Raw genomic sequence first — 27,730 nt, forward strand, 5'->3', positions numbered from 1 at the left:
TGTTAGTAATAAGTGTGACCTCCAGCGGTTTTTTGTTTTTGTTGTGTTTTGTTTTTTTCGCCGACCAACTTCTCCACTGTGTAGAAATTGTACTGGAATGCTTGCTTGGTTTCATATTCAAGCCACCAATACTACTAGTGTAACCAACGTGAAAAACAGAGAGCTGTATGGTGGTAAAAAAAAAAAAAAAACGGGCAATTATGAATCTGAGAGATGGAACATCCAATTAATTTTGATAAATTTTCTTAAAAACAAAAGTTTTTGCAATTTTTATCAATGAGAACAATGGCAGTCTAGATTATACTTTCTGAACACATAGATGACATGAATTAAATAGATGTAAAAATATAATCAGACCGTTTTTGTCACACTCTTTCATTTTGCTTCTCAGTACAGCATTAATATTTGTCTTTTTTTTGCAGAGGATAAAGAATTTATACCCGAGTATCATCATCGTGCATTGCTGTTTGCGTTCAGATGCTTAATGGGTGACAACGGTGCCTCTCTGCTTTCTTTTTAGAACATTGCTACTTCATCGGAGTGCAGTATCACCCCGAGTTCACCTCCAGGCCCATCAAACCGTCCCCGCCCTACTTCGGCCTCCTTCTGGCTTCCGCCGGGAAACTCCAGAGCTACCTGGCTAAGGGTTGCCGGCTGTCTCCACGGTAACCACCACAAAATCCCACTGATCTCCTCCATTGGCCTCGCCACCGTAACGCCGGTCCCCGTACTTTGCAGGGACACATACAGCGACCGCAGCGGAGGCAGCTCTCCCGACGTAGACATCGCCGAGCTCAAGTTCCCGTCCTTGTCGTGAGGCCGGAGGCGGCGCAGCGCCGAGTATTCGACAAAAGTGCCACACAGAACGAATTTTCAAGCTATTGGGTACAATATACTTTTATTTATACTCTACGGTGAAATGTGTAAAGCTTTGAGGGACGTCTTCAATAAAAGTTTTTGTTAGTAAAAGATGTGGTTATTATGAGCAGCAGCATAGCGTTTTATGTCAGGGATAGAAGAGTGATAAAAAATGTCGTTTATCACGTGTTGGGCTTTAAAATGGTTTTACATAAATGAATGAGTTTGCATTGACAAAAAGTCCGACATGGTCGTTGGTTGTCTTGCAAACTACTCCAGTCTGTTTCCGTAATGCAGTTTTATGTACAAATCAAACACTGACATTGAGTGTACTGTGTCTACAAACATTGTGTAATAGTAGTATATGAGCACACAAAAACAGTTTGATCACCTCTGCCTTGATGAAATAAAGAAACGGCCTCAGCGTAAGGTTTCGTGCATCACCTTTTGCCTGATTGTATCCAAGGGGCTTTTTAATGACAGTCATTCAACACAGTGTTGAATGAATACAGCAGTTTCGTTGTCATCTCTGCTAGACGCACTTTTGTCCCTCGCGACAATAGGTCAAGTTGAAAATGACATTTTGGGGACTGCACTTAGCTTCATGCAAACAAACACAATCCTTGAAGATTTCAATTGTGACTCCAGGTTTACACTTTTGTCCACCATGCGGATATGTAAATGTTCAAATTATGAACCAATATGTTTAACGTGGCCTGCTTTCTCTGATAATCATATATGACGGCCGAAGCTGTACAACATTAAGCAAGCGTGGGAAAGAAAAACACCCACAAAGCTCCAATCTGTCATCAGTTGCCAACGTTTATTAAATGTTAAAAGAAAAGCTGAAGTAAACTTGACCCTGTCCCAGCTTTTTGGGAACATGTTCCAGCCATAAAATTCAAAGTAAATGATGATTTGCGAAAAATTGTAACGTTTTCAGCTTGAACATTCAATGTCTTGTCTCTGTAATTAAATGTATCTGCATGTTGAACACGATAAGCAAATGATTGTATTCTGTTTTATTTTTGTTGACCAAAACGTCATTGGACTTGGGTTTGCAGCTCCTTCCACGTTAAGGCCCCAGTTCCAACTGAAGAAAAACGGAACCCTGTCGTAAACCTGTATGTATCACTGAAACAACACTAACATTTGGAACAAAAACAAAAAGGGACGGGCCATTTTTCTGTTTTTTAAGATGGTACTTTGATATACTGTACAGCAATCTTTTTGTACCGTGCATTTCTGTAAGAGCTTTCCCAGAAAGACTTTGCATTGTCAACTTCCTCTTTTGGGGCTGTTTTGTTCCCCGCAAGGGGATGACCCTGTCAAGATTAAAAAAAAAAAAAAAGTCATCAATGTTTACTCACTAGCTTCTCCTTTTCATCCATTTTCTCATCAGTTTATCCACACCATGGTTGCGGGATCTCCTCAGCATTTAACTTTATTTAAAATGCTCTTTCCAAAAAAACCCTAATTTGTCAGAGCGACTTGAAAATAAATTAACTGCTCAGTGCTGTCGTTGTGTTTGCGTTTTTTAAAAACTTCATACCACAAAAACATGGCGAATCTTGCTTGGAGAGAGAGCCTGTACCGAATGAAAGTGGCCCCGGAGTGAACACAAACCTCCCACGTGTGCGCCACGCCCAATAGTGACGTCACGCCACGCCTTCAACGCCGTTCTCGTGTGTGAACAAGCAAATGTAAGCAACTTGGCCAAACCCTTCATGGAAGTAAACGCGTCCGTGTCGGCTGGAAAAGGAAATGCAAGCCACAAGTTGTCCTGAAATATGGTGCTTAATTAAATAGGCTTTGATTTTCCCCCCCTCGCCCGTCTTGCGAGTATGGACCCGAGCCTGTGGCAGTACCAGTTCCGCATCATCATGTTGGGCGACTCGACGGTGGGCAAGTCGTCGCTGCTCAAACGCTTCACGGAGGACCAGTTTCTCGAGGCCATCGATGAGACGGTGGGGGTGGACTTCTACGTTCACTTTATGGAAGTGGAGCCCGGCGTCCGGATCAAGTTGCAGTTCTGGGACACTGCCGGCCAGGAGCGCTTCAGGTGAGACCGAAAGACTTTTGACTTTAAAGTGCGGTACGCTCCAGGCCAGAAGAACGTCGGTTACTGTGACGATCCAGACGCACGTTCGAATATGTCGAAGGCAAGAAGGCCCGCTCGCATTTGATTGTTTTATGTCGTACATTGAATCGGAGAAGAAATTCCCTAGATTAAAATGCTTGTCAATCATTGCTATTCTTCTACTTTTGTTTTATGTTGAGATTGTTGAGGATTTGATTTGCAATGCAAGACCCTCCACATTTTTTTGTTAATGAGTGGCTAAATGACCACATTATTATTATTCTTAACACTTTCCTCATATCTATTATTTGTTTTAAAAAAAAATCAACACATTTAACGAACAATCACCCCAAAAATTTGGTGAAAAAAAGTTTTTTTCATGAACCTGTACGGTGTGACAGCGTGCTGCCAGGTTATTCGTAGTTGTGTGCGAGCCGGCAAAACGGAGAGAGGAAGGTCTGCGCCGATGTGGGAGTGGTTATGGCCGACTTTAATCATGCCGAATCAATTGCTATACTTTAATTCCCATTTAATGTGGCGTGATCGTCGTCGCGTGCTAGCGTCTCGACCTGGAAAAGTACTTCTCCACTGTGAAATGGCCTCTTGGAGAACATACCTCCAACCCTGACTGTTTTTTGAGTAAGAACATTCTTAACATGCCTTACGTCGGGACTCTTTCAGGTCGGTGACGCGCTCCTACTACCGCAACTCAGTGGGAGGCCTTCTGGTCTTTGACCTGACCAACCGCGCGTCCTTCGAGCACATCCGGGACTGGCACGCCGAGGTGTGCGAGCATGTGCTGCCCCACCGAGTCCTGTTTGTCCTGGCGGGCCACAAGAGCGATTGTGACGGCCAAGCCAAGCGGGCGGTGAGCCGCGACGAGGCCGAGAAGCTGGCCGCCGTCATGGGCATTCCCTACGTGGAGGCCTCGGCCAAGACGGGCCACAACGTCAAGGAGACCTTCGAGCTGCTGGCCCGCCGGATTTACAAGGGACTGGCGAGCGGGGAGGTGGATCTGCACGAGGGCTGGGATGGAGTCAAGTGCGCTGCGCCGCTCGCTCTGCAGGGACACAGGAGCAGCCTGGCCCGAAAGAACAAAAAGAAATGCTGTGACTAGAGTGGTTAAAGCCAAGGTCCCCAACTTTGTTTACACCATCGACCACTTACACTTCAAACAATATTTTGATGGACTGACACAAAAACATATTAAAATAAACATGGTGCAACTCAGCATTTCTCTGGACGAACTTGTTGTAATTGGTGGGCAACATGAACGTGATTGCAGCCCGCAGATCGGGATTGGCCTCAATGTGGTTAGATCTAATTTTTGTGACTCTGCGCAGTGGTGGGAGTAGTTGAAACAGCCATTTTCGTATTTAAGTTTCGGTCTGTCGATAGAAGGCGAAGGGGTCGAGAATCCGCTTAGTGACTGGTTGAGGTTAAATTTCGAGGTTAGAAGAAGGCGAGAGAAAACACGTTTAATGCGGCTCGACGCGACCTACCTGCACGTACCGAGCCCGGCCTCGGCTCGCAGAATGGCAACCCCATAGGATGAATGGGATGAGATTTTCATGGGGTGTGCGTAATTTTTCTAATCGTAACCATAAAAAAAAAGTTGCCCCGAGTATTACTGTAAATCTGTGACACTGTGCTGACTCCCTTAGATCATTCTTTGGTACTACGACAGACATGTGCTTTGAATGATTGTTGGAAACCGATGTCTGTAAGGAGCTTAAAATGTAAATATATACACTGTATATTTTTTACCTAATTAACGAACTTGAGTTGTAAAACCGCTTAAAAGTATTCGATTCGACCACATACCAAACAGGAAAAAAAAATCATGAAACTAAAACCATCGTGGTTCACAATAAGGAACGTAAAAAATTGGCTGTCGAAGGGCTTTAATTATTATTATTTTTTGCTTCTATGTCCCAGCTTCTGCCGCATCTGCACAAATTGCCCAGCATCCGAGGAGGAGAGCGAGCAAATTTGTTTTCACCCGGCCAACGTTGACAGTTACTCGAAGAACGCCACCGGGCGCTTTTGGATGTCGTCGCCGAGCGATGTCGCGAAGTCATCAAGGCAATTAGTGTCGCGCTCGCTGTGACGAATGAGCCTCCAGTGTAACTAAAGGGCGAGCAAAGTTATTAAATGGCACTTTATAGCCCAAAAAGTCATTCGGACCATGGATTAAGTCCTGTGATGTACATTAGTCAAGTATTTTTACTTGTGCTGTGAGGCTTTCTAGTCTTCTCATTGAGATGACCGCCAAGTTGGGCACCTTCAAAGAAATTAACATTCGTGTGCTGGAAATTTGATGACCTTGAAATTGGCCTCTTATTGTGCTGATTTGTGAACGTTGGAGGTGTTTTGTTTTTTTAACATTGCATGAGCACTCTTGAGTAAAATGTCTACTGAATCAATGTGTGCCTTATTTTTGTCATTTTATTCTCATTTTAGTGTACAATGACAAATAGTCATCATCCTGACCTCTGAGACAGAACATCATGTGGGTTTGGTATAAATGTTTTTGACTTCAGTTCAGTTAATAAAAAAAATGCAACCGCGTTTGTCTTCACAAGTTTACATGATCCTTTGAAGGTACTGTATATTGACAAAATAAATAAGGGTCTGGAAAGTCCTGCACTTTAAGTTTAGGTATGACTTGATGTTGAGTGTTGCAAACTTATTTTTGACCTTGTTTGATGGTTATCCCAGTGGAAAAAGTCCCAGTACATATCTTTTGTGTCTAACGAGTTGGACCTTGACCTGTACCAAGATGACAAAATTACAGAGGAAAACGTTCGTTAAATATATCTCACAAATGTTCCCCATTTATAATGAAACAGCAGTTGTCACAATCCAAACAGGTGACTATATTTATTGACATAAACAGCTGAATGTGTACACAAAAACGGAAGAAAAACAAAACCAAATTAGTACATTAGTACGTGATGATGATGATAATATACTCCAAAATTAGGAAGACCTGACAATGAAATATTAATGTCAACAAATGTCCTTTCACCAACTCATGATACCTTTTTTGAGGACACCCCTCTCAAAAAAAAGAAAGAAAGAAATACAAGGTGGCGGGCTTGACAAGAATGATGGAGGCTTGCTACTTTTTGGTCGTCTTGCGGATCAGGGCCATCCTCTAGAATTAAAAAAAAAACAAAAACAAGAATGAGCTTTGCTACAATAAGGATAATAAACAGGAAGGACTATGACTTATGTGGGTAACCTGTTTGTGAGCCTCTGTGGTGCAAGCCTTCTTAAAGGGCCGGATCTCATCCGACCCGTAACCTGGGATCCACATGTTCCATTGACGCTCTGACAACCCCCCCCCCCAAAAAACAATAGCAATTTACAATTTAACCAAATGCTGATTAAAAAAAAAAACAAGCACTTGTATTATTGTAAAATACTAAAGTATTTGGTGAAGAAAAGCTCACCGAGATGCAACTGGACATCTTTGACCTCCAAGCTGTTGGATTTGCGATGGCGTGCCAGCTGACAAGCGGCCGTCACCACGCTCTCGATGAAGTCGTCGGCGATCTGCAGCAGCATCTGCGCAGACGCGTTTCCGAATTACACTTTATATGGCGCTTGATGGGGGGGGGGGGGGGGCACAACGTGGGGAAACGTCAAGACAAGACAGGGACGGACCTCCTCGACGTCCTCGTCCAGCTGCTCGTTGGGGTCGATTTCTCTCACCAGGTCTTGAAGCTTCTTCTTGCTCAGCACCTGAAATTGATCATGACAAAAATTATGAAGACAATGCTTTTTTGTTTTAATCCCCTTCAGTCGTATAAAAGCGGCATGAGGGAATGCAAGCGTCGATGTTATTTTAGGGACAATTAATATGCTGATTCGGAATAAAACAACCAAACAGACTTTTTTTTTTTATGACAACTGTCATCTTTGTTTCTTAGCACCACAACAAAAAATAATCGGCATATGCGTAGTGCCTGCAAAAGTGAATTCCTGCTTATGCAGTTTTTCTGTTGCAGCGAGTTGATCGCGTATGCGAGGCTCAATGGTGTCCCCAAATGTAGTTCATTTTTTTAAATTTCTGTCCAATTCCGTCAACTTTCGTCAATCGATGCGGAAGAGTGTGCCCGCGCTTGCATCAACCCACCTGAGATCCTTCGGGGCTGCTTCTGCCCGGAGGACCGGGTGCTCCCATAACCTTTACTGCCGTCGCGGTGCTGTTGGCCATACCAGCACCCTCGGGACGATTGGCAGGATGTGCAACGTTTGAGTGCCGGGTCACTTTCAGAGCGAAGACGACGGATTGGATTATGTGCAAAGCGGGACCACGTCCATATATCTGCACAATGGAAGGGAAAAGTGTGTCAGCTTCACAATATTAGGGACACTTACGATTCTTTTCGACATTTCTCGAGTGATTCACGTCATTCAATATTCAAAATATTACTGTGATTATTTTCCAGCTTCCATGCTTTTTGACTGAAAGTTATCTAATTCAGTCGGACATTATTTTATTATTTATTACCCCTCCTTCAAAACTTCTTGACCTCTACAAGCCATTCCAAGTCTCATGGTCCACATTTCATCAATAATTACAACGCTCTTCAAGCATCCAAACGCATTTTGTACCGAAATGTCATTCTTCAGTTATTGCAATATGTTTGCATGACTCGTCGCGACAAAAGCAGGTACAACGTCCCACGCAACAATAGCCTTAAAGGCAATTGTGAAAAAAAACAAACAAAAAACTGATTTCAAATTAAGGTCTTGCGATTAACGTGCAAAAGTGACGGCGTGTTATGCTAAAAACAATAGCAGCCGTATAGCTTTGACTGTAGCAGACGAAGCTAACGTTAGCGTCGGTGCCTTTTCAACACGGTTTCAAGCAGCTCGTCCAATTAATCCTCTTACCAACTACGCAGAGATCATCTGTCCATGTTTAGGTGGCACTATAACGGGAAGATTGTGAGATAAATACACACTTAAAGACTCGCGCCTCGGCGCTACTCCGAAGTAACGAGCAAAAAAAAAAAAGAGAGTTTTTTTTGCACCACACTACATCCGGTTTCAGGTGTCTACTTCCGGTATGAATCTCGCTTCCCTCTTGCGCTGCATGTTGGACATTTTGCGTCATTACAAGTAAGTACAATTGATCGGCAGTTTGAACAGTTGATCCATTCCGGCCATCCATTGATTGGCGATTGGTGGGTTTCCCACGTTTGACAACAAGTAACACATAAATAATACTTAGCTGGCAATGTACTACAATCATGACTTCGATATTGTAAAGTCGTAGGCTAAGGCGTTCATAAAAAAATAGGCTTTAGTCTGGCTTCCAGCAAACTGTTTTAAAAAAAAAAAATTATAGTTTGCTTCTATCACTTTCACTGATTCGCGAATGAACAGCCAATTGCAGAGCGAACAATTATCAAGGATGGCTAACGCCATTTCGCCTCAAAAATGTTTTAATCCTTCACAATTCTAAGTCTAAACACTGATTTTCACTTTAATGTGTTTCTGCTTATATTATGAGGGTGTGTTTTGGGCAAAATTTGTATATGTGCGCAGTTTATTGAATGCATGACTGACTGCAGATGGTGTGATGTACAACTAGATCTCGGCCGTCTTAGTTGCTCATGTTACCCAGAAAGTGCTGACTTTATTTTGTAATGAATCATCAAATGTATTTCTAGTTTACAGGACGCTTTGAGGTTTCGTTTGGATTGTTTGTTTGCAGAGACTATGTTTCCCAGCTGGCCTGGGACGCCTTGGAATCTTCCTGGAACAAGTGACTGAGGAGAAGCAAGTCTGGGCTACCCTGCTAAAGCTATTGCACCCCCCGTAGCCCGACCCTGGATAAGCGGATATAAAATGGATGGTTGGGTGAACTTTACAAATGTGGTTAAATGCAGTAACAAAGCGTTTGCCCTTGGTTACTTGCCAGGTGATTCAAAGCTCAAATAGCTTTGAGGAGGACCGAAAGCTGCATAGCGTCAGGACGTTTCAAATATCCAGCAAACTCGCACAAAAATAAAAGTGCAAGTACAAAGCTCCAAGTGGAACGCTTCCATGTCACGCCATGTAAACATATGAGGGAACTATAAAAATAACCGGTATGAGCCAAGATTTGAAACGGGTTTGACTGGTCAGCCCACATTGGTAAGCCACACCCGCTCCGGCTTTCTGTAAACACTAGCTTGATAGTTTCGTTTTCAAATAACACCCAGGCCAATTTATCTGGTACACGTATATGCAAACAATCGGTGAATTGGATTTAAAGCAATGGATTCATTCATTGTCGCTTTTTACCTTGGAATGGCCTCCCTAGTGGATGGTAATTATAGATTTGTTCTTCAAAGTTTTGAGTAATTCTTCTATTTTAATATTTTCTTGTTAAACAAGTACTAATAACTTAATATTCCCCCACGTCAGGTGAAAATCCAGTTTCGTTTTTAAGTACAGTAAAAGGTAGCGTTATGGCTACACAAGATATATTTCGCAACAAGGCCTAGTTATGAAGAAACTGTTTTGCTACGTCACCATTAGATTTTTTTCCTCCTCAGGTGCAGTAGTTGACATGGAAAATATTGTGGAATTTCAGAATTATTTGGTTTTTCTTTCTGTCCAGGTGACTTGCTTATTCAAGGCCCGAACCAGAGCGTTATGGAAGGTGAAAGTGTGACGCTGGAGTGCCTGTACTCACAAAATGAGTACAACATCAGTCATGTAAGATTTGAAAGCTTCTCCCAGGTGAGCAGTTTGGGCCACATGCTGTTTGAAGTGCTCCTCAGGCCTCTTTGTCAAGCAAAAGTGCTGCCTTGAGATGTGACTTGAAGATGTTTTGTGACCATGCTCAAATCTCAAATCATCTTTCCACATTGAAAGGAATGAAAATGCCATTCATCTTTTCCTGCCCCAACATATAAATATTTCTTTAATATGGAAAAACAGCACCTCTATCAGATTGTATTTTATAAATACGTAAAGGAACAACTTCATTAAATGGAATGTACTGTACTGTATATCATGATTAAATGCTATCGAATTCAGTGTGTTGCTCCCACTTTGACCAGCGGGAGGCAGTATTGTATGTTACAGCATTACAAAGATAAACAAAGAAGAGGAGACATCTTCTCCTACTGTACTCAGAATGTTGCTGTAATGTTCTTAATTTTCGTCGAGGTTAACTAATATTTGCATGTGCCTATTTTTATATTGTCCGTCTACATGTTTTTGAACAGCTTATGTTCATATATTTATTGATAAAAGGGTTCTAAAATCGCGAATATCAATGCTAACAATAGCATGTCAGTGGCATTTTCCGTTCATGTTAACAAAGCGAGCGGGGCATTCTAAAAAGAACATCGTTTTCTGTTTAAAGGTACACACAAGGTGTAATTGTCTTTGTTGTATTTTTAATTTGATGCTAAATTTAAATTCGGAGTGGCATTGCACCACTTGAAAAATCTTTTGTTGGAAATTGCAAACTTGTGCTTGTGGTGATGTAATGTGAATTGAGTTTTCTGCCACCAATACAGTGCTAGGACTGTCTCAAGTCTGCACTCACAAGTCAAAGCAAATAAAAGATGACGACTTGAATCTTAAAAAACCCTATTACAAACCTTTTTAGTTGGGTTTTTATTTCTTGCTGGTTTTATTTCTGATTCACTTTACAGCTTTGCCCTACAAGAGGACACTGTGTCTGTATAGCTCTCATTTACTATAATTGAATTTTGTTTTATTTCATGTTTTTCCCATCTGTTATCTGCGCAGATGCTCCAAATGTGGCACTCGGTGTGGCCGGCCTCTTGGTGCTTCTACAATATGAATGTGGAGCAAGTGGATGACAAGATGGTGTTGCATGTTTCCCACGTTGCCCCGTTTTTTGAGGGGCTCTTTCGTTGCGTGTCGGATGACGGCGCATTGAGCGCGCCGAACAACGTCTCCAAGACCCTGTCCTTAAAAGTGAACTGTGAGTGCTGCTGCTGCATCTTGAGTTTTCAAATGGAAATTCCCATGCATAGTTACCAGAGCCTATCGCAGTTGATTTTGGCGAGAAATATGGTACCACTCCAAGGTTGTGATCACGAACAAAAACTGACAAAATAAATCAAACTAAAATTGAAAAAAAAAATAATAATTCCGCTAACAAAATTAAAATAAATGAAAATGTTTTTAAAAGAGTGAAAACGAATTGAAACGACATCTTAGTATAATTAGAGTGAAAATGTCATTTGTTTTTGCCTAATCGATGTCATACATAATATTGCAGTGCCATTTGAAATGTATTTATTTCGGTCTTGCTATCCAGCACGTCTGTACAGAAGAAAGAAGGTCAAAGTCGTTTGAGAATTGTTGCTGACTTGACACAATATTTGGTGACCTTTTTTGAAGGATCCTTACGTGACAAATAGCCCCTATGCTAGAAATAAATAAACAAAACAAATACAAAGATTAATAAAACGTAAACTAAAACAAAGTGTATTTGAAAACATTAAAAAAAATTAAAACCAACAAACTTACTCCACACACAAATTCAAATTAACTGAACAAAATAACACGTCTTCTGTCAAGGATAGCGATTGGAATCCCAAAATTGAGTTTTGTTCATATTTGTGGCCGGGCAGGCAGTAAAAGAACACTTGCAGTCATGTGGCTCTCTGCTGAGCGAGGGACACAGGGAACACATTCATAGTTAATAACCAAAGAAATATCCTTGCACTGCACCGACAGACAGCGGCACGATTGTCGCTCCTTTGTTTTGCAGATTTAAACTCTTGGGCTCCTCAGCGGGAGCCGAAATTCATCAGTGCGCTTTGCTTTCCACAGCATCAATTGCACGGCCGCTCGGACTATCGGCGTCCTCTATCTCCTATGCGGCGTCCAATCGACCGGCGGCACTGCGCGATAGCCTTCTCGGCCTCACGGGTGGGGGGGGGGGGAGGAGATCAATAAGAAGTTGAGATTAGACGGCGGCGAGAGGACAGTGAGGACGAAGGACTTCTATTGAGCTGAAAGAAAAAAAAAGACCCATTATTCACAACACTTCTCAATAAGTCCATTACTGCGCTATCATTATTGATGACTCCACATTGAGGCTTTCTTACTTGAGTTTTTCATTCTCGAAATACGGCACCGAAAAAAAAACGTTTAGGTCTAGGGATCCCCTTCTAGTTGTGAAATGTAACCTGCAGTGCCGTGAAAAATTATTTGCCCCCTTCCTGATTTCTGTGTGTTTTGCGTATTGTTCACACACAAAGGTTTCACGTCATCAAACCACTTCTCATATCACACAGAGACAACCCAAGGAAATACAAAATGCTTTTTTCTAAATGCTGGCTTGAACTGCCCCTTCAAATGCAGACTTTTACTTGGCCATTCCCAAATTGTATTTTTATTTTTATTGTTTTTTTATTTTATTTTATTTTATTTTTTGCCATTCAGAGTTACTTTGTGATTTAACAAAGGCGTGTAGGGGGGCAATTACTTTTTCACATAGGGACAGGCAGTTTAGGATTTTTTTTTCCTGCCTTAACCCATCAAAGTAACGCATTCAATTGTATGTTTTTATAAAGTACAAAATTCTGGTGTGCTATTTTATCTCATGAAAATATGCTTGATTGTAGACTTGGGAGAGGTGTACCTTTCCAGAGAGGGCTACAGCAGCTTCCTGGGTCTGTCACAGGAGATTCGTGTACAGAAAGGAGACGACGTGACGCTCAAGTGCTCGGCCAGCTGCTCGGAAGAGCCCAACTATTGTTGGTACAAGGAGGTGAGCCTTGAACCTTGCCGTTTTATTTTTCTGATAAACTTTTTTTGAAATGTGTTATGGTCATGCAGACGCTAGGTGCTCCCTCCTCCCTCCCTCTCGTTCAAACAGCAGGTTTTGATGATAGAAAAAAAAATCTAACAATAATTATTTAAAAACCTTAATCTATCACCAAAACAACTCAAGTGAAAAAATACAACAACTGCTTATTCATTACAGAGTGGAATTAAGAAATCAATCATATTTGTTTAAATGTTGAAGAAGAAAAAAAAAAGCACTTTTTTTTCCTTCAGGGCAAAAGGGCATGTGCTTGAGCACCCCCTGGTGGTTATGTGTGCAATGTCATGGTTTTGTCTTGCTCCGTCGTCCACTGTCAAACCGCTTCTTTTGCCGTCATCGGGCTCGGCTGATGCCAAGTGAGGCGCGCCTATTTAAAGAAGGGATCAGGCTCTAACGAGGTCGATCTCAAAGCAAGGATGCTTTTAGATTTGCAGTGACACTTTCTTTTGACTCTCGGGCAAAACAAAACCTTGAATTATTCAAGCGCAGCGCAGGAGCTGCCGCTCGAGGGAAACGAATGTGACACAGCGTGAGAGTGAATGTGCCAAGCTGGCAAAATTTGATGAATTGGCAGATGCACGCCAGCTTCAAAGTCAATGTCAGAGGCCAAGGCAGACAATAGAAAATGTCAAATCAATAACGGTATTGATTGCGAAGCGCCGTGAAAGAGGGTCAAAAGTCAAGGCAGCGTCGAGATCATCATTTAAGTCTTCGCCGTGCCACACTTGCGGCGTGAATGCGGAGTGTCACTTTTTGACACGAGACTCCATACACGTGCTGCAAAAGATTTGAGAAGTTCTTCTCATAACTTTTTCATCAAATCAAAGATAAAATAAATGGGTTAAAAAAAAGCGTAATACTTCAGTTGAAAGGCTGAAATTTGAAATGAAACAAGGTCTCAGAACGATTCATTGATTTGAATTAAATTTTTTTCGTTTATTCAAGAGCAGCGTTCGTGTTCAAACTGCATAATGTTAAAGTGGCATCCAAAAATACTCAAGCAACTGTAGAATCCTTCCGAAGAACGACGATATTTTATAAATGAAGGGGTAAAAACTCAAACTGAAAATGGATGAAAATAAAATAACAGAAAATATGCAATATTTCTTCTTAAACCAAATATTTAGCAGAGTAAAATTATTCCATTATTCACTCATTGTTTATGCGACCACGTCGTTAAAAAAAAACTATTAAGCTGTATCTGCAATTGAATACCTGGATTCTTAAAAGAACATGAAAAAATGTCGTTGGCACCAAAAGAGTCCGCGAGCTTGTGAACGGGTCACCCCTCTGTCGGCTGCTCTTGTGCTTTCACATGCTGCCGTCATTTGCGACGCTGTGAATGCTGACGCGTGACGGCTGTGCTTCCTTGAAGGTGTTCCGCACCTCCCGGCGTCCTTGCTCGCCTGTCAGTGTGACTGACAGCTCTGCGGCGATGACCCCGAGGGGGGTCACCCAAGTCACGGGGGCGGGTGTTCGGCCGTGTTCCCGTATGCGTTTAAATGCGCGTCGGGGAGGCGGCATCCCAACATCCCGTTTTGACAGACAGCAAAGCGTGGGCGCAACAACAGCCCGGCGGTAATGACAGCGAGACACGGACACAATCGGGGGGGGCGGGGGGGGGGGGGATGGCTTTGCCAGCCTCCAGATTTGCATACAAAATGCTACTTTGGCCAAACCTGGCGTGTTTGTTTGTTTCTTTTTTGGGGTTGGGTGCAATCCTCTTATTCTGATGCCTTCCAATTGAAATGGTCTCTTTCTTGGCAGGCGTGGCAGCTCCCAGGAGCCAAATCATTTGCATTGTGTCACGTCTTTTTTTTTTTTTTTTTTTGCGGGGGTCCTTAGCGCCACCACCACATTTGTTTGGCCGCTGATTTGTTTGGAGCGCCGTCTGGTAATAGTGAAGCTATTTCCGTGTCAGGATTCATCCCTTGCTCCCTTGCCATCTCATTACACCTTGTATCGCCCGCGCGTGCGTCGTTGGTGATGCTGCTGCTGCTGCTGCATCGCTCTCTCGCAGACGGCGGCCTTATCTAGGTTATTGACTCGTGGCAAGGCGGGCACAGTTTTTCCACCGTTTCCATCGTTCATGGCGTCGCACCCCTTCAAAGTTGACCACGAGGTAGTTATTTTTTGGGGTTTGTAAAGTTTACGGGCCTTCGGTGTCGTAGCACGTTTTGCCGTTATTAATTGTTTATGTTCCCACAGAGGAGCAAGGAGTCTGCGAGTATTGTCGTGTGCTCGGTTTGTCTGCATTGCTGCTCTGTGTGTGTGTGTGTGTGTGTGTGTGTGCGTGTGCGTGTGTGTGTGTGTGTCAGATCAAGTAGCAGTTGCTTGAAGTTTTAAAAATAGCGGAAAATCTCTGCGAATTTCCATTGGCCCTTGTATGGCATTGCGCGTTGTACGTTAGCATTAAGCTAGCACACTCTCGGTCAAACTCTGGCACGACTTGAACTTTCCGTTCCTCTTCCCTTCAGGGCAACGACTGGATCCTGCCCTCGCCGGTGATGACGCTGAGGAAAGTGAGCCCTGCGGACAGTGGCGTGTACACGTGCGTGGCCGAACACCCCAGCGCCTCGCTCAACAAAATGCGCAACATAAGCCTCGTCGTTCTGCCCGGTGAGACAAACTGCGGAGATTTTGGCCTGAGCGTCCCGTGAGGGGTCACGAGTGAACGCAAAGGTCAAAGTGGTTTTGATTGCGTCCATGTGAGTGAGGAAGAAGTCCCAAGAGAGAGGACAATACGCCAGCAGACTGCGATCACAGCAGCGGCAATAAATGAAAATTGGTATCACAGAGACGCTTCAAGTCACGATTAATGCAAACTGATGTCAGTACATTCCAAGGAGAGTCCAGGAGCTGTTTCATGCCACTCTCACTTCATGTTCACCGTCACAACTAAACATAAACAAACACAATTAGAAAGAGAAAGCAAACTATGCCGCCTGCGGAATAACCTGCTAGTTTACCATGGAAAACGCCGCTGTTGTGTTAACAGGTAGCATTGATGGTTGCTGTTTTCTACACAAACAAACACACGTAGACAGATAACATAACAATACTCACAAGCATGCGTTCTTTATCCTCTGCAAAGAATTACCGAAATTACTGCGACCTACGCACGAGTAACCTGTGGCCTTGGCCAACTCCATATGTATTTTACGACCCCCAGGTGGCCAAGGCTCACACACCAGAAGAAGCAGCACACATTTTCCATCCGTTTTCTGTTGCAAGCGTTGCGTTTCCGCTTCCTCCGCCGGGACAAGGCGCTCGATCGCAGACAAGCGTAATGAAACGTGAAAGTCATCCAAGTCACGTCGATTGGAAACGCGGCTGGTCGTGTTGGCCACCGTCCCGCCGGACCCACGCTTCGTCTTTGTCCCAGCAGGCAAACTGTCTTCGTTTTCGGCGCTAATTTCATGACAACATTCTCGACTAATCCAATTAGTGCGCCTCATCTGTCTCCATCATCTTTATCAGTGACCTGTGAGAGGACGGCAGCGTTGAGATTCGCCGGCCCTTTTCAAACGCCGTTCTCTCTCACGCACTAAAAGTGTCATGAAGCCACTGTGCGTTATTTATTATGGGGGAGATCGTACGACTGCGGCAATTGACTCTCAGGTCGCCACTATGCCAAAGTGTCTCCACTCGCTTCTCCCCGGAGCGCCTCTGCTAATTAAACAGGAAATCTCTTGGGGATGCTGATAATGATTTTTCATCCTTGGATGGCTCCGGAATGTCACATTTTCTACTTGTGCTGGAAAAGCGCCAGGTGAATTCATAAAAAAGAAATCTGTCCTTGGCGAATTTTCCTGCTGGCAGTTGTGCACGTGCATCCCAATATAACTTTAAAACCTCATAATTTTGGAGTAAACTTGTCATTTTAATGAGATAATATCGATGGTATCGAGGTATTGAGCCGATACCAGCCCTTTTTTTAAAGTATCGGGTGCTCCTGCAGGATGCCGATACCAGCCATTGATACATTCGGCCAAAAAAAGGTCTGACATTGACTCCCTCCGCCCCTCTGCAGTAGTTGGCGCTATACTGCGGCAGTTTGACACGATCAGTGAATCTGCATTAAAAAAAAAAAATCAATTTTTTGTCATTGTGTTGAATTCAATTAAAAAAAAATGTACTTGGGCATCGGTACTACCGGAATCTGCCAGAAAAAAAATGTGGTATTAAACACCCCTCCAGATTGTTATTGCACTGATAAAATGAGAAAAGAAAGTCTGCAAATTGGTGAAACGGTTTTCGCCGATTTGACTCAGCCTTACGACTCTGATCTGCAGAAGACGCCAGTTGGTTCGAGACCCACACGGGCCGTCTGGTGCTGATGACGTCCTTGGTGGCGATCGGCGGCCTCTCGCTGCTCGTGGCCGCCTTGAGTGTGTGCATCTACCGCAGGAAAAAGCGAGCCGAGACCAAACCCATGTAAGTGACACGCAATACCTGACGGGAATCTTCTGACGCGACGTTACGTTAAGTCAGTCCAGTTGTTTTGGTGCCATCAAAAGAAGTCATATTTTAAATTAAAAAAAAATCCTCATAAAAATTACGACTATTTTCATAAAATTACAACTTAACACTCAATATTTTTTTCCTCATGGACATTTTTGGCTTTGTTGTTGAACGATAAGATGATACTCTGCAACTTTAGTCCCCGTAATGTGATTTAAATTTCGTAACTGAGCAATTTTTTGTCTTGTAAATGTGACTTTATTGCATAATGTAAGACATTTTTGCTGTAAAAATTGAGACTTGGTAAAATTGCTCCTTTGTTCTCAAGACTTTTTTTTCTGGTCAAGTGACAACTTGATGTTGTTATGTTGTCTATCGCAAATTGTTTTGTTTTTTTTGTATTATTGTACAACGACCTCCTCATCATCTCCAATAGTCCTTTTCTTTGTCAAAGGTTTCAGACACGCGCAGACTACGCTGCTGGAAGGAAAGCAACCTTTGCGCAAGAGTGCACCGATTTGTGTGCTGTTGTTCCCCTTATCGCGTCTTTTGTGTGTGCGCTGAATATAAAAGTGCATCCCGGCAGGTACGGGCGACCAGCCCGCCCTCCCATATGCGCTCCCGACGCCCCTCCGCCGCTGACCTATTAACAACGGCTTTAAGTCATTGCCACTATTTGAAGTGTCAAAAGCACCCCGGCAGCGAAACATTAATGGAAGTCACGTCAAAGTTGCTCGGCGACAGCAAGTTAATGCGCACCGTGACCCCTCCGCCGCTCGCCTCGTTGACCTCTTCTCCACATGTGCGGAAAAATTTGCATTTTCATAGCAAATCGTCGGACTCATGAATATTTATGGGTTGCAAGAAAAAGTAGCGCCCTTATTGAGCCTTTCCAGTTACCTCAATCCTAAGACAGTTATGAGCGTGAACATTTCTCAGACTTTTATGCCGTTTTGAAGCTGAGGTGTTGAAATTCAACTTGATGGCGGTATGTGCGCATTCCAAATAAGTGCAACTGGCCGGCGATCAGTCTGGGGTGTACTTTGGTGTTAAGTCACCCACGATAGGCTCCAGCTCATCCGCGACTTTTTTTTTTTAATATTGTAGCTATTGTCAGTTTTATTTTTCAAAATAATGCTTTATTCAAGTAATACTGTGTTCTTTATGATTTTGATTTTTTTTAATTTAATCTAGTAAGATTTTTTTTTCTACTTTCCAAATTTATATATACATAAATTTGGAAAGTGTATATATATAATTCTTATTTTTTTTCGACACAGGTAGTCACACCTTTTAAATACTGTCAAAACAACAGTCATTATTTAACAAAAAAATGAAGCCAAATTATTGGAGTGTATTATACAGGGGCCTTAATAAGAAATATTTCACTTTGTGTCGCCCTTTACCAGCACCATGGCAGTACCTGGGGGGTGATTAAAAAAAAAAAAAAGAATAGACTCAGTGATTTCTAGTTCACACAGGAAGTAACTCAATATGCTTCATTTAATATACTGGTAATTAAAAGTACACCATTTAAAAGCAGCTACAAACAGAGTTCACTCGGATAATCATGGATTTAAAAAATAAAAAATGTTCTTCATTGTGATTTTTGTGGTAGTGGCGGCGTATCATACATGGTTGCGTGTTATCCCAGGATTTTAGGGGCATGTTAAAAGTTTGAGAAACACAGACAAGCAAGTTCTCTGGAGTACTTGGAGCCTCCTCATGGCGTCCACCTGTCTTTTAAAAAAAAAATTTTTTTTTTTTTTGGGCTTCCGTAGTGATGACAGATCCCAGACCAATCCCATCTACAAGGACAGCAAAGAAGCTCTCCACTCCAGCTGCGGAGACAAACAGCCTCTCGTCGCTGTGTGATGCCCGCGGCCGGGAAGATGGAGTGCACGGCCAGAGAGTGACGGATGATGTCAGGTGGCTACTTAAGAGCCGCTCTGATGGTTATCGATGATGAGCGGCCGAGCGAGCGAGGCTCTATGAATGGCCGAAATCAAAAGAAGTACCTAGCAAAAAAAAAAAAAAAAAAAAATCTGAGAAAGTATGAGTGATTGCTTTGCGGGAGCTTGCGCGAGGACAAAAGGCGGGCAATCTTTTCCTGATTCATTCAGTGGCATGGAAGGTGATGAACTATCCACTTTTAACATTGTTAGCTGCTTCTGGGCTGTAGGCACTCGAAAATCTCACTTTTGACAGCGTTTCCAATGGCAAGCTAATGTCAAGGCTTGTTGATTTGCGCCTGATGTCTTCATGTGGTTCCCATGACAGCATTTAATACTTTCCCAGCCGCTTTGTACGACCTCTGCGCTTGTGGTTTGTTGATTTCATGAAAAAATATTTTACAGGCCGCCCACAGCCGCAGCCCGCGCATATTAGAGTGCATTATGAATAATAATCAGCATAAATGTACAATCAGTGGGAGTCCACACACATGTGGCGAAGCACTTTTGAAGGCATAAACATTTTAAGTGTAATACCATTAGGACTCGGAGGAAAGGGAATTTTGCTTTATTTTAACTTCAATATTTGTAAAAGATCTAGAGAGACCAAATAAATAAGATTCTTTTTAGATTGATTTTTTTTTTTACAGTTGTACCGCTCTGACATTCTTGAACCCTTTCATGCACCTTGTAACCTGATAACATGGTAAGCTGTCCACTGTAGTAACCGCTGTCCCTGAAAGGGTTAAACACATTTTATATGTATTAACACACCCCTTTTCACAAAAAACTAATTGCAAGCATAAAATAATATTATTTGTCTTAAGACCCCCTTTTTTACGCACATTGTTAATATATTCCAACACAAAAAAACAAACAAATTGCAAACATAAAATCTTTATTAAAAGAAATACTTATTGTCTCGTTGTAAAACTCGTCTTAAAACTCATTTTTATTCTTTGACTTTTGACTCGGCGTGAGACGTGATTTTTAGTTTGACCATATTTGTGCTTTCTGCTGTCTTTGTTATTAAGTGTTTTATTGTTTTGTGTTGTATGATTTATTTTTGCTCCATGTACAGCACTGTGTATACAGCGGTGGTTGTGTTAAAGTGCTTCAGAAATACGGTTGAGTAGTGTTGAGTAGTGTCAGCATTGGATACATGCATGTGCCTTTAAGAGGCGGGGCCTGCTGGGGTGGCGGCTCCTGTGTTTCTCTCTTTCGGGGTTCAATAAAGTGCTAAAAAAAAAGAGCATTTGCTCTCACTACCACATTTGAAAGTATTGATTTATTATTATGACAATTATTATTTTATTTTTGCTTTTTGGTATTGAAATTGATAAATTCAGTCCAAGTAACCTAATTCTATTCTTCCAAGTGTAAAAGTTAAGCCAGTAATTGAAATGCAGAGTATGTCTCTTGTCAGTGTGTTTGTTATCTGGCTACTACCTGGTTCACGGATGACTTAAAACATTAAGAATGGAACACCTAAATGGGGAAACATATTTAATAACTGACAATCAGCAAAACATAACAGTTGGACCTAGCTTAACTGATTAACTCATGGTAGTGCTAGTCGCAGAGTACCACTTTTCAATTTATTTTTATTTTTTTGTCCATCCATTAGTGAGCAGTCCCTTCCTGGTTCTAGCTTCGTAGCTAGCTAGTTAGATAGCAGGCAACTTCCTGATTCTAGCTAGTTATCTTGTTAGCTTTCTAACTAACTAACCAACCAGTGGTTGTACTTTTTACGGAGCACCACTTTTTTGTTTGTGTTTTCATCCATTAGGCTACTTCTTGGTTCTAACTATGATTGACTGACTGCACGGCCCACTAACTAGTGCTGTGGTTAAACACTATGGCATACTTCAAAAATTAATAGCCCTGGCAGCGTGTCACTCAAAAGTAAGCATTATTTTTGCACAGGCAGAATTGCTCCTCGGGCTCACGTATTGGATGTCATTAGATGTGTGCGCAAGTGTAGCTAATCGAAAGTCACACATAAATACTCAGTGCAAATAACACTTTGTCGAAAAGTCAGGTACCCTTGAAAATGCGCCCATTTATTAGGTGTGCAAGGCAGCTCAAGTAAATGAGGTTTGTTCTCATTCTCCCCCTCCTCCCGAAAAATAATCGTCATGGACCACAAGTTCATCCTTTCTAATTTTCCACGAAGCCTTCGCCGTCATCGGCGCTTACGAACGTGAGCGTGCTCGCGGTACAGATCGTTTCATCATGCTTGTCGGCTGAAGTTATGTTTGGGCTTTTATGCACTTTTATTATCTGTGCGCGGCTGACCGCAGGCCGCCGTTAATAAACGGGGCGAAGTGGCAGTTTAACAGTGACACTTCATTAACGGCCCGTGTGTCCGCGCACCGCCGGGGTAATGTTATTAAACTGATTATTCAAGCGCCCGCTGAGCAACCCTGAATGTTTTACACACTGTATACGTATCTCCACTCAAACTGTACAGACTTATTGAGGGGACGGGGGGCAGGGGGGTGCGCGGAGAAAGTCTTCAAGAAGTTGTATATCTGAAGCGACCCGTGGAATTCAGCTATGCGGGTGCAAAAGGCTTCAACTGTGCACCGGCAGAAATAAACGTGATTATTTTCGCAGGGAGTTATGCGGCGCAGCACAACTTGCAGCTACGATGCGGTGTTGAATCATGACCGTTTCTCCTTCGTGGTGCCCTGTGGATGAACCTGTGGACAATAGCTTCAGGATAGAAAACATTAATGTATAGGATTTAAAAAAAAATGTTCTTGACTACTGTAAAGTTTTATAACCAGATGGAATCAGTGGATCTTAATTCTTGAAGAAAAAACTCGCTGCTCACCAAACTGTGCATGATGTTCCAGTGGCTTAAAGTAATGTTGAAAAGACTCAACCTCTTGTTGTTTGAATGTTCGTCATGATGATGATTCTTGGAAATTATTACCGTATTGGCCCGAATATAAGAACGGCCCTGATTATAAGACGACCCCCTCTTTTTCAAGACTCAAGCTTGAAAAAAGACTTTTTGAACACCAAAGTAATTTTTATACAGAAAATAATTACAGTACACCTGAAACAAATGATTATAACAATATATTTGAGACAAAAAGCATCTTGAAGTTTACACCGTAACTTCTCCTCAGCTGCCGGTTAACCTGGCCGATCTTCGACCCACTTTTCTTCTCCATTTTCTGTTATCTCTTCTATTATTTTCTTCTCTTTTCTTTCTTACCGCTATTTTTTATTTTTCCTCTTCGTGCTACCGCTATTTTTATTTTTATTCTTCGTGACAGGTGTTCGCTTTGGCCTGGGGAGTCAAGTTCAGCATTCGCTTCAATGATATCTGGCGCCATCTAGCGTCGTGAATGGGTATAATGCCTAGACCCCGAATATAAGACGACCCCCACTTTTTCAGTCTTATTTCAATGCAAAAAACACCATCTTATATTTGGGCCAATACGGTATTATTAGCTTTTTTGTGTGTGTGTACTTTTAGTTTGAGAAGGACGGCTGCGGGCTAGGAGGAACGCCAAAAAGGTTTCCTGGGTTGACTGGCGAGATGACATCATCGAGGCTTGCTGGGCCCCTGACTAAGTAGCCCCCTTTCCAAAGCGTTTTGCCAAATGGAGCCCCGTCAGGAGACGCGATGGCTCGTGCAACGGCGAGGCCGCGGCTGCCAAAGCTCGCCGCCGTCACGCTCGCTTTGTTTTGTGCGCGTATGCCGCATATGCCGTGTCACACGGCAGGGAATGAAGGAAGAGGAGTTTAGTGCGCACAAGCAGGTGCTTGCCGCTCATTACTCTCTGACAATGACCCATCTGCTGCCGGGACGCTGTTGGCGGGCGGGGTGGGGGGGGGGGGAAGAGTCCCTGTCAAAAAGGGAACAAACACTCACCGAGAGGACATTTTTTGGGGGGGGGGGAGTGAGATGGCGGATGGTGCCTTTGCTGATGTGAAAAAAACTCACAAGCTCGGAGCTCTCTCGAGGGTTCCACTTAAGGAGCTTAAGGATTAATCGCAACGCTAATTGAGGGCCACTCGAAACAGGCTGACTTTTTCCCCTTTGTGTTCGATATGAAGTTGAAAGCCATCTGCGCAATATGTCGAGAGGTACAGGATTCAAACCTGCCCCCCCTACCCCCCACCTGTAAGACAGGATGCTCTTGCACCGTTATGTTCTTCCTGGCCAGGAAGTGTCAGATGCTCAGGCCATTGCAAGCAGGAACGAGGTGTCCTGCCACGACTCTTGCGTCGCAAATGCCACTGAATGTTTTATGGGCATGCCTGCCTGATCGTCTCGCCCACATCGAAGGGGAAAAGGTCATGATCTGTGTTTTGGGACATTTGCATCGTTGTGGAGTATTTGTTAGTTTTGTTTCATGTTTTGTCTTGTTTCACTCTCTCTTGTTCATGTACTGTCAACTCGGTATTTTTTTTTTCGTTTTTGTTTCTACCTGTTCTTGTTCGCGTGATCGTGTGATGTGGGCCGAGTCAACGGAGCTTTGAATTCGATGCTGGTGGCGGTGTGACTTTCAATTTGTCCCATTCGTGCTCAACACGAGCCAATTAAAGTAATAATTCAAGATATTACTTCATATTGAAACCTTGCTTTGATATGTTTTATATTTATGTGGGGATAAACGGTTCAGAAAATGAATTATGGTTCTGATTGCGTCGCAAACCGAGGCGTGAATCGAGGATTCCGTGACCGGATAAGTTGAAGGAACTGAGAGCTGACGCTGTCCACAATGTTGCCTGTGGAGGGCGCCAAAGATACAACTTTGAAAAATACCGCGTTACAAACTACAATATTAGTTTAAAAAAACATACTAGACATAGAAAAATAACCTACGACCAAAAAAAAAAAAAAAAAGACAAATATTGTTTTACTACCGACCACCACTTTGTTCTGAAGCTTTTAATTGGCTCTGAGACCATATGGGACAGAACCGTGACGTCAGTGTTGACTTCTTCCAAAGTCCTGTGCACTTTTAATGCGCAGCATATAAAGACAAATAACCTCAAGCGCCAATAATCTGTTTCACTCCCATCGCGCGCTTTATGCGTATGAACAATAAATTTCTCATTTGCCCCTCCGAGCATTAACATTGGGCGATCAATCACGTTGTGGAGAGGAAAGGGGTAGGCTGCGGGGGCGCATTGATTCCAAATGTATCCCCCCCCTCCACACTCCTTCCTGTGCCTGGCGTTGTTATCAAAAGTCAGCACCAGGAAAAACCGGCCCGAGCCGTCAGCCGGTCCCGCTCGCTCTCCCTCCTGGCGCGTTGACACTCCGGCGGCGGAGAGAAAGTGGGCGTGGACGTGCGCAACCGCAAGAAAAAAGACGCACGCGGACGCGCGCGCGCAACGTAGGCACGCACACACCGCGAGTGCGCGCCAGCCCAGTCGGAGCGAGCGCGTGTTCCCGGTGCGAGTGAGCGAGTGACCGAGTTGAGTCCACCAACGTCCTGCAAAAGCCAACAGGAATTACGACCGCTCACCGCCGGGGGGAAAAAAAAGAAGAAGAGGAGGACAGAAGAGAGGAATACTCGACCATGGCGCTGGCGTCCGTGTGGAAGTACCGCGTCCCCTTCGTTGCCATCGCCGTGATCTGCCTGGCGCACACCGGTAGGACGCTGCTTTGCTTTTTCTCTTCTTCTGTTACGCGTGCAAGTTTGCGTTGAGGGAGTTGGCGCAACCCTGCGCGGGCTGCCGACCGCACTCGACTTGTTTTAACGCTTCTTGCGTGTCGCTTCTCGGACGCCGCGAACGCACCGAGAAGGAAAACAAAAAGTGAAAAGGTGGCGGTTGCATTCCCAACGCGCCGACGGTTTCGCTCTACGATGGAGCGACCAGAAGTGTGCAGCTGGTTCCGGGCTCCAGTTGATTGCTTGCTTGCTTGCTTGCTTGTGCGTGCGTGTGAGGAAGACAACAGGACCGTTTCGATTTTGGCGAAAGACTGCGATCAATAAATCACGCTCAGCTACGGCTGGATTTGCAGTTTGTTTGCATTTGGTTGTTTTTGCATTTCTGGGACAGTGGTTCGCTTTTATGACAAGTCTGCCTTGCAGGTGGAGCGGTGTCGGGTTGGAATATTTTTGCCTTTGCGGAGTTTGCGAGTTGCACATTCATATTTTGAGGGGGCCGGGGGGGGGTGGGTGGGTAAAAACTATTCGCTCATTAAATCGGCACCCTTTGCATGAAAAGGAAGACAACGCGGAGGGCGTTCCTCGGTTTACGTCGATCCCGACATACGACTTAAGACGTTTAGTTGCGGCTGTACTTAGTTTTAAAGTACAAATGCAATGACAAAAAAAAAAGAGAGAAAAAATCCCGTTCGCGATACCATCTGCAAAATTAGGGAGGGACGGAATGCATGTGATGTATATTGCATTTAAAAAAAACTCACTTTATAACCTGCCTACAGTTACAGAAAAAAACGGAACTAAATTAGTTCAATTATCTTTAAAAAAAAAAGCTTATTTGTTTTGACGTTTATTTGGTATTGGAGTAATCCAAAAATATGTACAAAAAAAAATAAATCAAATTAGTTACTATCCAAATGACATACTCTTATGTCCCTGAGTATATTTTTGAACTCGTTACTGTATGGGAAGAGATTTTCAAGCAGCTCTCCCAATGCTGGTGATGGATTTCCATTTCTTATGCACACATCCCAGGAAGACAACAGGGTGGGCAGAAGGGGGTTGGGGGGGGGGGTTGTTTAGACCAGAATTTTGCATGAGTTTACCCTTGTTTTCCCCCCACCCCCATGCTTGTGTGGCTTTTCTAGGGGTTGTTACAAATCGAGAGATGGACTTGCAAAAGCCGCTTGCTTTCACAGTATGCTTCAGGTTATTGTCCATCTGCGCTGTCAAGCGCCATCTAGTGTGTATTTGTCCCATCATCTATTCCGTAAATGCAAGGGAAGCAGGGTGATGTCCCAGCAATTATGACCCAAGCAAAAAAGAAGCCCCATTGAGAAATGAAGTGCTGTTATATTGCTCGGCAACACATTTCAAACGGGCTTCGTTCGCAGTTAATACTTGCACGTCTTCAAGGAATGGATATGTCCATGAACTATTTGCAATTGCTTCAAAATTGTGTATCTGATTGATGACACATTTTTCTTTCCTGCTGGGATAAAAGGGGCGGGGGGCTTTTATAAGAGGCGTGCGTTTGTTTTTCGTAAGTGGCTGATGGACGCGGTCACGATTTGGGGAAATTGGGTGCGACTGAACTAAAATGTTTGCACCTGATGTTTGTTTTCCCCCTGCTAGGCTGGTTAAAGGTTGCCGGGGTTGCTTCTTTTTCCATACTGCTGTGATGCTGTTGTCGCGCAGGTGGGAGACCCGCACGGCTCCGACATCAGCCGCTCTGATGCCAAGCTCGCCCTATTATAGCTTGTGCATTGATTGATCCCCTCCTGTGTGTGTGTGTGTGTGTGTGTGTGTGTGAGAGCCCCCAGGAGGGACACAGTGAAGATTTATACGCATGAGCTCGGAGGCGTTTATGCCTCATGCAAAAAGGTGTACGTGTGTATGTCTGTGTGGGCACATCTTTATGAAATTGCCCGCGCGCCGCATTTAAATGCGGCCCGCGTCGCTTACAGTGGCGTCTTCTTCGCGTGAGCTCCGGGCAAACCTCTGCTTGCTGATCACTGTCATTAATCTAGCCGCTGACAGTGGCCAGGAGAGAACGCCGGAGCTGGGTGTAGGGGGCGGGGGGTGGGGGGGGGGGGGGATGGAAAGGATTGGCCCGGTAGGTCTGACAGTCACGGAAGAGCCATAAAAGCGAGCTCTTTGTGAAGCATATGCATTTATATTGTGCGGGAAAGGCTCCATTTGTGGGGAGGAAATCAGCGGAAGCGATCCTGAGGAAAGACGGCGGGCGTTTTGATTACGGCAGCTGCGAGGCGGACGCACGGATGGGCCGCCATCGACGGACTGGAGGGTGTGCGGGGCCCCACAATGGTTTTTTGTTTTTTTTTACCGATACCCGGAGGGAGTAGATATGCAATGAAATGAGCATGTTGGGGTCTTCAAAAACCAAGGCCCGGCGGCCGTCGCCGTTATGTTCACATATATGTGTTAAAAAAAGAGAGAAAAGAAAATTCCTTCAGTTTCTTGCATCAAAAGAAGCACGTCCCATCACAACGGTGCTGAAGGGGACATGCGGTATTATGGAAATGCGCTTTTTAATTGGTTGCATACAAATAGTTTGGTCTCCGGAGCGTTTGGCTCCCCATCAAGTGTGAAATGAATCTGCCAAGTAAGTCTTTTTGCGAAAAGGATATTTTTGAAAATGTTTCTTTGAGCGAGCCGTTTGACTCGGTGGCCAGGCTGGCTGAAGATCCGGAGCCATTTTCGAGCAACGTCTGCAATCTGATTGCCGGACGCGCTTGCAATTAAATAAATAAAGATTTTTATATTTTCTTTTTGGGGCGGGAAAGGAAGAACTTCCATTTGTTTGTTGAAAATATATTTTTTCTGTTCAAAAACAACCAAATCCAGTCATGGCCATCAATTATTGTCTCTCTCCTGTGGAAAAACC

The 27,730-nt window shown here is 43.6% G+C and overlaps 5 protein-coding genes across 6 annotated transcripts in view; 4 read left to right on the forward strand and 1 right to left on the reverse strand.

The window, feature by feature from the left end:
• Nucleotides 1-2,374, forward strand: part of ctps1b (CTP synthase 1b) — a 12,269-nt gene extending 9,895 nt beyond the window's left edge. The window contains exons 17-18 of the mRNA XM_086114117.1: nucleotides 521-665; nucleotides 739-2,374. Coding sequence (XP_085970243.1) covers nucleotides 521-665; nucleotides 739-817 — 224 coding nt within the window. The 3' untranslated portion in view covers nucleotides 818-2,374. The remainder of the gene's footprint in view (nucleotides 1-520; nucleotides 666-738) is intronic.
• Nucleotides 2,375-2,543: 169 nt separating this feature from the next.
• LOC147204175 (ras-related protein Rab-39B-like) lies at nucleotides 2,544-5,508 on the forward strand. Its single transcript, XM_086113218.1, has 2 exons — nucleotides 2,544-2,920; nucleotides 3,620-5,508. Exons 1-2 carry the CDS (start codon nucleotides 2,703-2,705, stop codon nucleotides 4,053-4,055), a joined length of 654 nt encoding a protein of 217 aa, XP_085969344.1. The 5' UTR covers nucleotides 2,544-2,702; the 3' UTR covers nucleotides 4,056-5,508.
• A 298-nt stretch (nucleotides 5,509-5,806) lies between these two features.
• Nucleotides 5,807-9,029, reverse strand: taf12 (TAF12 RNA polymerase II, TATA box binding protein (TBP)-associated factor). Of its 2 annotated transcripts, none has more exons than XM_086113220.1 (6): nucleotides 8,877-9,029; nucleotides 7,083-7,274; nucleotides 6,611-6,688; nucleotides 6,397-6,511; nucleotides 6,186-6,274; nucleotides 5,807-6,098 (listed from the first exon to the last, which is right to left on the reverse strand). In XM_086113220.1, the coding sequence occupies exons 2-6, from the start codon at nucleotides 7,161-7,163 to the stop codon at nucleotides 6,063-6,065; spliced, it is 399 nt and encodes a 132-aa protein (XP_085969346.1). In that variant the 5' UTR covers nucleotides 7,164-7,274; nucleotides 8,877-9,029; the 3' UTR covers nucleotides 5,807-6,062. The 2 variants fall into 2 exon arrangements, with proteins under 2 accessions (XP_085969346.1, XP_085969345.1); XM_086113219.1 differs by lacking the exon at nucleotides 8,877-9,029 and adding an exon at nucleotides 7,847-8,014.
• A 77-nt stretch (nucleotides 9,030-9,106) lies between these two features.
• On the forward strand, nucleotides 9,107-20,453 carry LOC147204177 (uncharacterized). The gene is made up of 7 exons (XM_086113216.1): nucleotides 9,107-9,269; nucleotides 9,564-9,685; nucleotides 10,709-10,907; nucleotides 12,562-12,707; nucleotides 15,242-15,383; nucleotides 17,060-17,201; nucleotides 19,010-20,453. Exons 1-7 carry the CDS (start codon nucleotides 9,218-9,220, stop codon nucleotides 19,101-19,103), a joined length of 897 nt encoding a protein of 298 aa, XP_085969342.1. The 5' UTR covers nucleotides 9,107-9,217; the 3' UTR covers nucleotides 19,104-20,453.
• Nucleotides 20,454-24,484: 4,031 nt separating this feature from the next.
• cadm4 (cell adhesion molecule 4) overlaps nucleotides 24,485-27,730 on the forward strand; it is a 166,721-nt gene continuing 163,475 nt past the window's right edge. The window contains exon 1 of the mRNA XM_086113714.1: nucleotides 24,485-24,805. Within this exon, the coding sequence (XP_085969840.1) occupies nucleotides 24,733-24,805 (73 nt within the window). The 5' untranslated portion in view covers nucleotides 24,485-24,732. The remainder of the gene's footprint in view (nucleotides 24,806-27,730) is intronic.

This window comes from Hippocampus guttulatus, chromosome 6 (assembly GCF_054856545.1).
Source record: "Hippocampus guttulatus isolate MCC_2025c chromosome 6, RoL_Hgut_1.0, whole genome shotgun sequence".
Classification (NCBI taxonomy): domain Eukaryota; kingdom Metazoa; phylum Chordata; class Actinopteri; order Syngnathiformes; family Syngnathidae; genus Hippocampus; species Hippocampus guttulatus.

Coding starts and splice junctions, on each gene's coding strand:
- LOC147204175 (XM_086113218.1), top strand. CDS start 2,703: ATGGACCCGAGCCTGTGGCAGTACCAGTTCCGCATCATCATGTTGGGC. Junction 2,921..3,619: donor GCCGGCCAGGAGCGCTTCAG/GTGAGACCGAAA, acceptor GGACTCTTTCAG/GTCGGTGACGCGCTCCTACT.
- taf12 (XM_086113220.1), bottom strand. CDS start 7,163: ATGGCCAACAGCACCGCGACGGCAGTAAAGGTTATGGGAGCACCCGGT. Junction 6,689..7,082: donor GCAGCCCCGAAGGATCTCAG/GTGGGTTGATGC, acceptor GATCAATTTCAG/GTGCTGAGCAAGAAGAAGCT. Junction 6,512..6,610: donor TGGACGAGGACGTCGAGGAG/GTCCGTCCCTGT, acceptor GCGTCTGCGCAG/ATGCTGCTGCAGATCGCCGA.
- LOC147204177 (XM_086113216.1), top strand. CDS start 9,218: ATGGATTCATTCATTGTCGCTTTTTACCTTGGAATGGCCTCCCTAGTG. Junction 9,686..10,708: donor GATTTGAAAGCTTCTCCCAG/GTGAGCAGTTTG, acceptor TTATCTGCGCAG/ATGCTCCAAATGTGGCACTC. Junction 10,908..12,561: donor CCTGTCCTTAAAAGTGAACT/GTGAGTGCTGCT, acceptor GCTTGATTGTAG/ACTTGGGAGAGGTGTACCTT.